Source organism: Akanthomyces muscarius, chromosome 4 (genome assembly GCF_028009165.1).
Source record: "Akanthomyces muscarius strain Ve6 chromosome 4, whole genome shotgun sequence".
Classification (NCBI taxonomy): domain Eukaryota; kingdom Fungi; phylum Ascomycota; class Sordariomycetes; order Hypocreales; family Cordycipitaceae; genus Akanthomyces; species Akanthomyces muscarius.
The window spans coordinates 1,488,439-1,501,162 of NC_079244.1; the positions used below are offsets into that span (position 1 = coordinate 1,488,439).

Sequence of the window (12,724 nt, forward strand, 5' to 3'; positions counted from 1 at the left end):
AATGATTGAAGATATATTACAGTATCCAAGAAGAATTGCTGCGGAGTGCATCAGACGCCTTTGAATCTAGCCTCGTCAAAATGTCCAACAGAACGTCAAAGTCGCCGCGAGCTCGTGCCGCAATTGGCGAATTTGGATTTCGATGGATTATCGCCATTAGACTGGCACCAATCAAACGAAGCTTTTCTACCTATAGTTTGATTAGCAGAGGCTACGGCGAATAGAAAACTTTACGCAAGACTTACATAAGGCTCGCCGTTCACTTGAAGCGCCCAAAATGGGACTTCGTGTATGACGCGCAGCGCATCCCTTACAATCTCTGTCTTTTGCAAATCTGTCTGCTCTATGCCAGCAGTAAGATAAGACAGATGCTCAAACTTTTGTACAACAACCATACGTAAGCAGTGCATCGATACTTGAAGGTTTGCGCATTGTATCAAAAACTGATTGGGCTGAAAGACCTCGGATTCCGCGGTCGGCGCAAAAGGATGCGACTTCAGGAACGACGGCAGCTCGTCTAGGCTTGTGATGAAGGAAATGTACAAGGGGTCAACAATTTCGCGTTGAGGTGGGCTCAGGCTATTCACCAAGCCACCCTTGGACTGGTCTTCCAAGACGCGAAGGGCGAGCAGTAAATCTGCCGCTGCGCCCCAAAGCCGTATATTGGCATTGAAGCCGAGTATGAGTTTTTGACGCTTGGTGGAAGCCGGCTCACTGGAGCGGACGCTGGTCGGAGAAACTGGCATCTGCGACTCCTCCTCGATGCCAGAAGGGTACGAGGCCGTGACTCCGCACTCAAACGAGTACTTGTGCATGGTGATCGGCCTATTGTTCAGAATGGCGGCCGACTTGTCGCCCATGTACACGATCCAAAACACGCGGCGCCGCATCTCCGCCTCGATTGGATACAGGCCTTCGTAGCTCGACTCTTCGTGCAGTCTCATGACTTGCGCCAGACGCGTGGCTTCCCCGAAAATGTGCCACGAAAATTTGGGCTTGCCCGAAGCGTGGACGCAATTTGAGTGAAAGTATCGAATGGTGATGGAGCTTGCGTTGGGGTTCTCGAGGTCCGTCTCCAGGTATTCGGCAAGGCAGTTCCGCGAGGCTTGGAGAAAGGCGTCGGCCACAGTTTCGCCGTTCGGGAAAATGTCCTTGGGGAGGAGAAATGCGGCTTCTGCGCAGACGGCAGTTATTAGGGTAAAGGTAGCGTCGGCGCATTTCTCCAGGCGTGGCGCGCGGTCCGATGGCACAAAGTACGCCAAGCTATCCCGAAGACTAGGCTCGTGAACCAGAGGTGTAAGAGGATAGAGATACTCGAAGAAGAGGTCTATGCCTTGATTCAATATTGCGTCGAAGTTCAGGCCGCGTGCCGTAATCTCATCCACCAAGTTCTCCCATCGTTGAAGAACAGACAGCTTTGAGCCGTCTGTACTCGGACGTGAAGGACTTGCCGTGACATTGCGAGGTAGCAAACTGGTGTCAATCGGAACGGCGCTTGTGGCGCTCCAAGGCTCCTGTGTCGTTGAAGTGCCGAAATTGAGACTGCTTGAAGGGGATGGGTCGTCGAATCTCAGAGGAGGAATGTCCGAAAACCTCGGAGTACCGCCGTCGGCACTGGGTTTCTTCTTTGCTTTTGGACCCCTCCGGGCTGTCGGAAGATCGAAAGTGCAGCTTGTCCGAGCTGCGAGACATTGCGCACAGCTCCCAGAAGGTGGAAGATCGCACTGTAGAATATGGGGTCAGAGGGCCTGTCAAAGAAACGATCGGAGAATTACGCGGATTGAGCTACCTTGCATTTTCTCCGACGGCAACGGTCGCAGGCTCTAGCGCCGAGCTGCCTTCGCTCCTTCACCACTGGCGGCGCAGCTTCAAGATCCGAGGCGGAAACCGCTGATCCAGACATTTCCTAGACATGGCGGAGAAATGGATACACTTGGCAAGGAGAGGGCGGCAGCAGAGCCGGTGCATCGGGGTGCAGCTCAAGATATATTCCGGAGTTTTCGGGAGCGGGCTCGACTTCCCTTCAGAGAAACTTGGCTAACCGCCTTGTGCACAAAACCCGCCAGGGAACACGCACTGAGGCTGACAATAAGGCGCATCAATTTCTCCGCCCCCAGCTCCACAGTCACCTCATCAGCTGGATGGAAACAGCTTAGCTGGACGCAGTGGCAGGGCGGTAATATTAGACTCAATAGGAATCTAGGCTTTGTTCTATTGTTGCGACGGGCAGCGGCGCGGAGTCAGTCCAACCTAGCGAGATATACATCGGCCTGCGGAATAAGACCGCCTGCCGGAACGCGATGACATAAAAGGGCCCGAGTCCGCGGTCTGGATTAGGCAGACTTCAAATACGAGACCAGGAGACCGAGCAAGTTACCGATTTTATATGCCATTGCACAGACTGTAGCTGAACATGAAGACTGTCTCATTGTGCCTGCTGTGGTCGGGGCTGGTGACTGGGCTGGCGACGCCGCCATCTTCCCCACCATCATGCCGCTTTGCACTAGACTGGACTCAAGACGATGTTGTGAAGAATTCAGATCAATTTGAATGGGATCTCCTGTACTGGGAGGGACAATTCCATCAAAACGATGTTTCCTATAATTCCGAAAATGGCATGTCGTACGATGGCACGCAGCTGGACTGGGTGACTGGAGAACGCACCAAGAAACACCCGTTCAGCGCTGCAAGCAAGGAGGTGAACAAAAACACGGACGGATGTGTCTTGAAACTATCGAAAAACTAACGATTGAACAGGCCCTCCAGATCATGGTTTACGCTCATGCCATTGCCGGGTCTTCCAAGGCGGCCCGGTTCCTTTCACCCGACGAGCCCAAAAAAGCGCCCAAGCTTGCCGCCTCAATAATGGAGACAAAGCTGAAGACGTACCTGCAATTCAACGCCACATATCCCGGATTTGGTGGCTTCATTCCATGGATGACCACGAGTTCACAAAATATTGAACCGACATGGGATTGGGTCAACAGAGTCCCGGGCCTAGATAATGGGTAAAACAAATTTGCCAAATTTCCCAGCTGCGTTAGACTAATATGCCGTGTACAGCGAATTGCTTTGGGCCGTGTATGGTTGCATCAGCGCCCTCGAAAAAAGCTGCAGGGCGTCTGACCGTCGCCTTGCCTCTGAATGGCAAAAGTGGTTCGACTACGCCAAAACCACAGTTGACAAGGTGTTTTACCAGGGCGACGGCCATGTCTGTGCCGTGACCAAGATTGGTGACCAGAAGCTACCTGTCGATGACCCGAAGCAGGCGTACGCCTGTGAGAGCCCTGCCTACCTGGATGATCCATATGAGGGAGAGCTCTTTACATATTTTATCGAGTTTTTCAGCGGATTGTCCAAGGCAGAGAAAGAAAAGCTCTGGGTTGCCAAACGTGCGAAATTGGTCAGCGTTGAATATGATGTGGGCGGTATAGGGCCCATCACCGTTGAGCAAGGTATGCTGCCAAGAAAACATGAGCATTGCACAAGCTAACGTAACTAGGATATTGGTTTTCGGCACATGAGCCGTGGAAGGTGTTGGAGCTTCCATACTACGATGTAGACATTATCCGGTAAGTTGAGCAGGAAATACTTCACCGACATCCACTAAGGCTTGCAAATAGGCGCCTGCACCATAACGCTGAGCGAGTGCGAACTTGTAATTCTATAGTCACCAAAGTTCCAGGTCTCTTTGCGTCAGTCAACAACTCGACTGATCCGAGCAACGATGAAATTATTGGATACATTTCGCCCGCTGGAATCGTCTCGGTTGCTAGCCAGAAAGAGCAAGAGCACGATGTCATTACACCATACGGGGCCTGGCCCACGATCATGTTTGATAAGTCGGTCGGCCTTGCTTGGTGGTGGAATATGCTCCAGGGGAAGAAGATGCAAAGTAAGTCCAGCAGAAGCTCGGAAGCGAAAGATTGCTGATTATTTTAGACCCATATGGTAGTACAGAGTCAACGAGGGTTGATGGCAAGCTCGTGTCTGCACTGGTGACCTGGGATAGCAAAATCACCACTGTCGTGAGTCTTCTAGGCGGAGTTGGGGATTTGGTCCGCCGAAAAATGAAGGTCGACGGAATTTACGATGATTTTGTCTCAATTGCAAACGTGAGTTGTATGAAAATTCCCGAGAAGCAAAATACTAACGTAACAACCAGCACGAGTATTCGCGAGTCTTCCATGACTTAAAGGGCGAGCACATTGAAATGTGCTTGCCGAAGCAGAGTGTGCCGGTCGCTGGCTTGGAGGACTTTTCGTCGTGTAAGCAGTAGTTAAAATGACAATAGTTGGCGTTGAGTTTAAGCTTAATTTCACGTTGAAATGATCCAAGAATTATCGAAGAATAATCTGTAGCGGTTTGCACTTGTAGTGACGGACTATTGAGTGCTCGGCTTCTTAGCGTGAGCCAAGAACCCGGCCGGGTATTTGGCCGACGTCATTACCCCAGACAGGATATAGACCTTTCATCAGCAATCATAACAAGTTGCACGACTGCATCAGACTTTGTTTTAATTCTGCTGCTTACAATGTGGCGGTCACTGGGGGTTCTACGGCGTCAACTGGTAGCAGGACAATCTCAGCAGCTTTCCGTAGCCTGGCAATGTGCTGAGACTAGACCTACGCCCCTGCGGCGGCTGTCGACAACCAGGCAGCTGCGTATAATGGAAACGACGGGCTTCACAGAAAACCAGTTAATGGTTCGCGAAGCGGTATCGCAAATATGTGCTGAATTTCCCAACACATACTGGCAAGAAAAAGACCAGACAGAACAAGACCCCAAGGATTTCCACGCCGCCCTGGCCAAAGCAGGATGGCTAGGTATCGCACTACCTGAGTCGCTAGGTGGCGCAGGATTGGGCATCGCAGAGGCCACCATGATGATGCAGACCATCACCGAGTCTGGGGCGGGCATGGCGGGTGCGCAGGCGATACACGCCAACGTCTACGCCACCCAGCCGCTCGCCAAGTTTGGATCCAAGGAGCAGCTTGAGGAGACGATACCCAACATCATCTCGGGGAAGTGGCGCGCGTGCTTTGGCGTGACGGAGCCCAATGCAGGACTGGACACGCTGCGGCTGACGACCAAGGCCACGAGAACCGATGACGGGTACTGCATCACCGGACAAAAGATTTGGATCACCTGCGCGCAAGTGGCATCGCGCATGATTCTGCTCGCGCGGACCACGCCGCGCGACGAGGCCAAGAAGCCGAGCGAGGGCCTGTCGCTGTTCTGCATCCCGATTGACAGGGAGGCGCGCGGCCTGGAGCTGCGCAAGATCCGCAAGATGGGCGGGCGCGCGGTCGATGCCAACGAGGTCTTCTTCGACAACTACCAGGTCCCCGCCTCGAGCCTGATCAGGGCGGAGGGAAAGGGCTTCAAGATGATCCTGCACGGCATGAATGCCGAGCGCTGCCTGCTCGCCGGCGAAGCCCTCGGGCTGGGCTACGCCGCCGTGGCCAGGGCGGCCGAATACGCGTCGGAGCGCGTCGTCTTCCAGCGGCCGATTGGCATGAACCAGGGCGTCGCGCACCCGCTGGCCGACGCCTACATGAGGCTCGAGGCGGCCAAGCTGGCCACGTACCACGCGGCGCGGCTATACGACGCCAGCAGGACGGACGAGTCGATCAAGCAGGACGCGGTGGGCGTGGCGGCTAACAGCGCCAAGTACCTGGCGGCCGAGGCGGCCTTTACGGCCTGCGAGAGGGCGATCCTGGCCCACGGCGGCATGGGCTACGCGCAAGAGTACGATGTCGAGCGCTGGTTCCGCGAGTGTCTGGTGCCTCGCATTGCGCCTGTGAGCCGGGAGATGATTCTCAACTACATTAGCGAAAAGGTGCTGCGCCTGCCTAGAAGCTATTAAAAGTCATGTTCGATTAGATAAAGAGTCATACTATCTAGATTAGAAATACAAAAGTCCCAGCGTTGAAGCGTGAGGTAATTGCCGACGCTGAGCGAGCCTTGCGACAACGGAGGAGCGTCAACTCGTCAACTTGTGGGCCAGCCTGCTCGGCATCTCGATCTCGGTTACTTGACTCCTACATACACACACTACCAACGCCAAAAGAAAAGCGCGGACAGGAAAAATTGCAGGCCGCCATCTGATTGATTCCAAGACGGTTTCAATTCACCCGGTATGAGCTCGCAAATGACATCACCGTCGCCGTCCGCCAACGAAGCGGCGTCGTCGGCGAAAAAGGCGCGCGCGAAGCATGCCTGCACCGTCTGCAACTCACGGCGAGTGCGCTGTGACGTGATGGAGGTGCAGCCATGCACAAACTGTGCCGATGCTGGTGTGCCCTGCGAGGTGCTACCGTCAAGAAGAGGAAGGTAAGCATAACTGTCCAAGCCAAAGCTTTGTGCCCGGCAAGTCGTCGGCAGTAAAAGTAAAAAAGAAACTCTGTAATATGTATGACGGGAGCCGGCTAATACAAAGGCTGCTTCTTGGCTTTTTGCTGTTAGATATCCTCGCAAGCCACGACATAAAGGACCCAGAACAAGGCATGCCCGGAATGGAGCATCTGCGTCCGCCACCGCGGAGAGCACGGATCCAGAGGACCAGATTCACAGAGAGGCCCACGCAACCACCACCACCACCACCCAGTCGCCGTCTCGGGCTGCTGCTGCTGCTACTGCTGCTCCATCCTCCTCCACGCCGTTTAGCAGTGTAGGCGCGTGCCACAGCTACCGCACGCGGAAGCAGACGGCCGCGCGCGAAGCCAGCCCTCCCGCGTCGCCCACGCCGGCCTCGTCGGCCAAGGCGTCTGGTGCGCGCTTCTTTGGCGAGAGCAACTTCCTGACCATTGTCTCGGGCGGCCGCGAGGGCGACGGCACTAGCTCCAGCCAACCCGGCGGCAGCCGGTCTCGGTACACGTTTCATCTCCCGGCCAAGAGACCGAACCCGGCCCAGGCTGAAGGCGCTGGCATCAAGGAGTCCACCCTGCGGTACCTGCGTGACGAGGGCGTCTTTGACCTGCCATCGCAGGAGCAGTGTGCGCCGGCGCTTCGAGCCTTTTTTACCTGGTTCCACCCGTGCTTTCCTGTGGTCGATGCTGCGGACCTCGCAAAGCGCTTCACGGAAAACCGGGTGCCCAAGGTGCTGATGTATGCGATGCTGCTTGTTGGGTGCACCTACTGCAACGACTCGGTGATTTCAGACATGGGGTTCAGCGACCGGTTCCAGGCCAAGACGCTGTTTTACACGAGGGCAAAGTTGCTGTTCGATGCCGACTGGGAACGGGACGAGATTACGCTGATTCAGTCGCTGTTTCTGATGAGTTTTCAGAGAAACGGACCTGCGGACGTTCGCGATGTACGGTATTGGCTCGGCAACGTGATTACCCTGTCAGAGTCTATTGGCCTTCATCGATCGTGAGCACCACTCAACATCACTGCTGCGTACCGACTGACCATAGTATAGTTCATGCTCAGTCTCAAAAACAGTAGAGACGCCAACGATGAGAAGGAGAATTTGGTGGTCGATTTATGTAAGTGCTTCCAGAAACTAGTTAGTGAAGCTGCAACATATCCAATATATCTTGCTGACATCCACAAGGTACGCGAACGCCAGTCAGCAGCGTCGCTAGGCTTGCCTAGCCGCATCAGAGACGAGGACTGCGACATTGAGACGCTGACGGCCGCGGATCTGGAGGCCCCCGACGTTGACCTAGACCACCCCATCCTCGCGCCGACGAAGCCCGAGCACATAACCTATGCCATCAAAATGGTGGAAGTTTCAAGACTAAGTAGGCGCAGTTTCCGATACCTTGCCGCACAGAGAATGCTAACGCAAAACACAGTCGGGCGCATCATTGACTTGCACTTTGTCCCCGGCCGGACAGGCTCCAAAGCCAAAGACGTGGAGAGCCTAGACAATGCCCTCGAGGCATGGAAGGACAGCCTCCCGCAGAGCATGCGCTTTTTATCGGACGAGACGAATACCTCGGTCTGGGCGTGCCTCTTGCACCTGGCCTACAAGTACGCACCGATATCGCCTTCACCCTTGCAGAATAATGTTGCTAATGTGAAAATTGTAGCCACCTTCGGATTCTTATCCATCGAAACAGCTACCTCCACTCCAACGACAAGACAGAGAGCAGCATGATTGTCACTGCGTCTGCATGCCGCATCAGTCGAATCGCCGAAGACATGTACACGAGCGGCATACTAGGCTGCGGTCAGATGCACATGTACGTACCTGGAATATCCCAGTGCTATCTCGCGACAAAAAAAAAAAAAAGAACCAATCGCTAACACATCTCGTACAGGATCACGAGTCTCTTCACATCGCTGTGCATCCACGTCATCAGCATCCGGCGCGACACGGGCGTCAACCGGCGCATCGCCGAGAACCGCGCGCAAATGTGTCTCATCTGCCTCAAGGAGATTCAAAAGTACTGGCGCATCAACAACAACGTCCTCGACATCTTCTTCCAGTACCTCGACGCCTCCATCGCCGACCGCCTGCACGCCAAGCAGCTCTATGCCGGCAACGGCCACCCCGGCTTCGCTGCGGCGGCGGCGGCAGCGGCAGCCACCCATAGTGAGACGGCGCAGACGTCGCTGCCGCCGGCGTCGTTTTCCATCAGCGCGAGCATGCCCTGGCAGCAGACAATGGCGACGCCAACGGCGACAACGACGACGCAGGAGCTGCCGGAGCAGCAGCAGCTGCAGACGCCAATGATGAACTTTCCGGGGGCGGCGAGCAATGTCCCGGATATCATCTTTGACGATCAGTATTTTACGAACTTGATGAATGGCCACTGGGAGGCGGACGAGAAGATAAGCGAGCTGGGTCTGTTTCTGCAGGCCGAAGACATTACTGGCGGCAGAGGATGGAGGTGAATGAAATGATGAAGACGCTGGAAGTTGAAATGATTTACGGTCTAGACACGAAACATGGTTTGCAATAATTAGACGCATATATCGGTTTGAACCTAGAGATATACTGAATACCCCTTTTTATAGAGAAGAAGAAAATTACTGCTTGAGTTATGCCCATGCCAAGAGCAAAGATATGACGTTGTGAGTTGTCGTTGTTTGGAATGACTGTCCACGAAAATGAACCGGCCAAGGCCGACTCGGCGCAGTGCCTCTACGAGTTTAGCGGCCGCGACAGTGAGCCGCCCAGCCTCGCCGTGCTCATCGACATTGTCGATTATTTTCCACAGTCACACTCCTTTTCACAAAACTCCATTTCAATTGTCCAAGAACAAAACCACGCAGCAAAAATGCAGAGACTATCGAATCAGCACATGCAGCTAGCCATGCGCAGCGCTTTACGGCCACAGCTGTCGCAGCACGTCGTTGTCGCCCGTCGCGCACTCTTGTCCACCACCAGTGCGCGCTGCCGCAACGATGCCGGCAGCAAGATCAAGACCACCACCACCACCACCACAGCGCAGCAGCAGCAGCAGCAGCAGCAGCAAGCAGCAAAAAAACCAGCGGCGACGACGGCCGGCGAGTCGGGAAACGGAAACCCAGAGCTGCCCAAATTTAGCCTCGACGGACTCGGCGTCGGCAGAAACATGAAGGCTTTCCTCATCGTGGTGCTGTGCATCTTTGGCACCATGGAGACGTGGTTTTACTGCAAGGCCATCTGGCGGTGGTGGTACGGCGAACAAGGCCTAGCCGTCACGGCGGGAGACAAGTAAAAGGCGCGGATGTAAGGGATCCCATGTATAAAACCCATGTAATTATTACCAATCTCCTTTTTGTATCATAGTCGCACATGGACAGATAGATAACGAGGTGGAGACTCCCGACAAAGGGACAAATCATCGCTCAAATATATTCAGAAAAAGGGCTCTCCCCACAAAGATGCATTTACAGAAACCATCTAAACTCGTCTGTGCTGAGGCCGTCCCGCAGCCGGTGCGTGGGCACATCACGAGCGTCAATCTTCCTGCCCGCTCGGCGGTTGCGTCGGGCATTGTCAAACATCATGTACGCACCGAGGCACGCGGTAATGGTCGCGCCGGCGGCACCGAAAGACGCGGCCGTGATCAGCGCGGGCTTGTACTTGGGCGCGTCCTTTTGCTGGAAGATGTTGCTCGCCACGAGACCCATGACGTTGGCAAGCGGCACGCCGACAGAGGTCAGCGTGACGCGGCGGCCTTCATGTGCGATGTTGTTATTATACCAGGTCGACAGGAGCACCGAGGGGGCCGATGTTCCCCAGCACATCATGAATGTGGCAAAGTAAGCGACGTGCAGTTGCTTCTCGACGTCGTCAATGGCGGCATAGATGATGAAGCCGGTAAAGGTAAAGACGTAGCCGAGGATAATGAATGGGAACCGCAAGCGCGTCCAGTCAGAGGCGAATGCGAGTAACAGCAGCATGACAGCGCCGGTGACGTTGGGGGCCACGGTGTAGAGATTGGTCTTGATCGTGCCGAGCTGAAGACGCTGGATAATCTGGGGCAGGAACAGGGAAACGGACTGCAGCGGCACACCCAGGCAGATTTCAATGCCGAGGAAAGCGTATGTCGAGGGGTATTTGAAAATCTTGATGGCATCCTTGAAGTTGAACTTTTCGTCAACAACGGAGGAAGAATCGACCTGGATACGGTGGAAAGCAAGATCCTTCTCCTCTTTGCTCAGAAACTTGGCCTCGCTTGCGCTCCTGGGCAGATACCAAAAGGCAAAGAAGGAGAAGAGCACCGTGATGCCACCTTCGATAATGAAGAGATAGCGCCAGACGAGAATCTTGCTGTCCTTGATGTGGAAGACGGCAAAGGCCAGCAGACCGCTAAAGGCGTTGGCAATGTTGGAGGCGGCATAAAAGATGGCCAGGCGTCTGGCCAGCTCGCCACGGCGGTAGAATGTGGTGAGGTAGTAAATGACGGTGGGGAAGAAAGCAGCCTCGGCCATTCCAAGAAACCAGCGAAGGGCAAAGATGCCGCCAAAGTTTTGAGCGGCTGCTGTGAGAAGTGTCATGGAGCCAAACGTAAACATCATGATGGGGAGAGCGCGGGCCGGACCGTATTTTTTGCCGAGCATAGCCAGAGGAGGAGCAAAGATGACGTAGGGAACGAAGAAGATGGAGACGATGAGGTTGTACTGGCCGTCTTTGAAGTGAAGGTCTGAGGGAAACCTGAGTTAGTAAGATTCCAGGTAGGGAGTTTGGGTTCTGTGTGCGTACCTTTGCTGAGGCCTTTGGTTTGGGCGTTACCAATGTTGCCTTTGTCGAGAGCATTGAACAGGTCTAGGAGCACAGTATTAGCAGACGGTCGATGCATGGAGCGATACGCAACTTACACATGACTGCAAGAACAGGCAGGATGCGAAAGTCAAACTTCAAAGCCAAGCTCTTTTCGGCAGCGTGGTCGATGACTCGGACAATGTCTTCGTTTGAAGCAAGGTCCTTTGGATCATTATCATGGGAAAGCGTCGTGTGAGCCATGTAGTCTTTGCTGTTGGACGCTTCCACGTCTGGATTCTGCTGTGATGCCATGGTGGCTACGCAGTGAGCAGGCGCTGCTGGAAGATGAGGTTGTCTAGGTTTGGCTGAAGACCTGTTGCGATCGTCGGCAATTGATGCGCTGATTTAGGGTTCTTATAAAATGTACCCGGCGCAGCGGTTAATTGTGGTCGAGATAAGGGAAGCTGATAGGCAATTGGCATAAAAGCCACGGAAACAGGGCTCGCAGCTGCAACCGCGAGATAAGGGACCACTTGTTCTGGACAAGGTCGCAATGGAGGTCCGTGGTCGGTCAGTCGTCAGTTTATGGTATTGAGCAACGGGGAGAAGAAGAGGCGAGTGTGCTCAACCACGGGCGAGGCGACCGGGCAGCTATTAACAAGACGGCGGCGATGCGCTAAAAAAAGGCTGGCCTAGGGCGGAAGGTTACAGTAGGAGTAGTGGCAGAAGCAGTGGCTGCTTTTCACGCGATGGAACGAGCGTGGCCGGCTGGCTGCTTTTAATGTCGTATTCCGCACCCAGTGACGCTCCGGAAGAGCAATGCCGAATTGAAAGGGTGTGACGGAACGAGGCATGGGGGGTTGTTGGCAGGCGCAGCATCTAGCCCATGCTGGACCAAGGGAGGCGGTCGACAAGCGAGAGAGTGTGTGAATGTTGGGGTTAACTAGCGACCGCCACGATAAGCATCCCCGCGAGTTGAGTTTAGAATTAGGTGTGGTTGATAATCTAGAGGGGGCGCTGCTGGCGCGGCGCACAGCGTCCTTGGATTGGACGAGCGAGGGCCCGGTCGTCGGAGTTGGGAGACGAGGAGATACTGAGTAGATTCGAGAACTGGAGCGGTGGAACCGATGACGAACGGGCATTGACCGAGCAGCCAGCCCAGCACTGCCAAATATTTTAGCAGATAATTCAGGACATTTAGAGATCGCTCCTGCTTCGACCCCAGATATTCCCCAGAAAACAGTCGTAAATCATGGTCGCCGCGGGATTCATTTCTGGAGCCGCCAGCGGGTTCCATTTCCATGTGTCCGCAGTTTGCTGCAAAGTCGGCACTTGTCTGTGTTTGTTTCCTAATCCAGCCTCGCCCCTGCCCACCTGGTCCGGGGGTTCCAATGACGGGGAAATTGGCTGCATCATGCATGGTCTTTCGCTTTCGAGGTTGGCAGCCACGGCAGCCTGGCGCGCCCGTCTTCTCCACTGGTTGGTGCTGATGTGGGTGGTGATGGCGCTGCGTGGAAGCCTGCATGGGGGCGTAGGCATGGGGGTGTAGGCATGGGGGGTGTTGGGGGTCACTGA

At 54.6% G+C, this 12,724-nt stretch overlaps 6 protein-coding genes across 6 annotated transcripts; 4 read left to right on the top strand and 2 right to left on the bottom strand.

Annotated features, from left to right (window-relative positions):
- Positions 1–16: 16 nt before the first annotated feature.
- On the bottom strand, positions 17–1,796 carry LMH87_011148 (uncharacterized protein; the record flags this gene model as incomplete). Its single annotated transcript, XM_056200240.1, has 4 exons — positions 17–190; positions 246–1,545; positions 1,604–1,724; positions 1,790–1,796. 4 exons carry the CDS (start codon positions 1,794–1,796, stop codon positions 17–19), a joined length of 1,602 nt encoding a protein of 533 aa, XP_056052110.1.
- A 617-nt stretch (positions 1,797–2,413) lies between these two features.
- Positions 2,414–4,279, top strand: LMH87_011149 (uncharacterized protein; the record flags this gene model as incomplete). Its single annotated transcript, XM_056200241.1, has 7 exons — positions 2,414–2,698; positions 2,758–3,008; positions 3,064–3,455; positions 3,503–3,572; positions 3,624–3,895; positions 3,943–4,115; positions 4,166–4,279. 7 exons carry the CDS (start codon positions 2,414–2,416, stop codon positions 4,277–4,279), a joined length of 1,557 nt encoding a protein of 518 aa, XP_056052111.1.
- A 423-nt stretch (positions 4,280–4,702) lies between these two features.
- LMH87_011150 (uncharacterized protein) lies at positions 4,703–5,869 on the top strand (the record flags this gene model as incomplete). Its single annotated transcript, XM_056200244.1, has 1 exon — positions 4,703–5,869. The coding sequence occupies one exon, from the start codon at positions 4,703–4,705 to the stop codon at positions 5,867–5,869; it is 1,167 nt and encodes a 388-aa protein (XP_056052112.1).
- Positions 5,870–6,154: 285 nt separating this feature from the next.
- Positions 6,155–8,850, top strand: LMH87_011151 (uncharacterized protein; the record flags this gene model as incomplete). Its single annotated transcript, XM_056200245.1, has 7 exons — positions 6,155–6,336; positions 6,469–7,377; positions 7,427–7,493; positions 7,562–7,751; positions 7,806–7,983; positions 8,043–8,195; positions 8,274–8,850. The coding sequence occupies 7 exons, from the start codon at positions 6,155–6,157 to the stop codon at positions 8,848–8,850; spliced, it is 2,256 nt and encodes a 751-aa protein (XP_056052113.1).
- Positions 8,851–9,050: 200 nt separating this feature from the next.
- On the top strand, positions 9,051–9,659 carry LMH87_011152 (uncharacterized protein; the record flags this gene model as incomplete). Its single annotated transcript, XM_056200246.1, has 1 exon — positions 9,051–9,659. One exon carries the CDS (start codon positions 9,051–9,053, stop codon positions 9,657–9,659), a length of 609 nt encoding a protein of 202 aa, XP_056052114.1.
- A 172-nt stretch (positions 9,660–9,831) lies between these two features.
- On the bottom strand, positions 9,832–11,461 carry LMH87_011153 (uncharacterized protein; the record flags this gene model as incomplete). Its single annotated transcript, XM_056200247.1, has 3 exons — positions 9,832–11,090; positions 11,150–11,212; positions 11,266–11,461. 3 exons carry the CDS (start codon positions 11,459–11,461, stop codon positions 9,832–9,834), a joined length of 1,518 nt encoding a protein of 505 aa, XP_056052115.1.
- Positions 11,462–12,724: the final 1,263 nt, after the last annotated feature.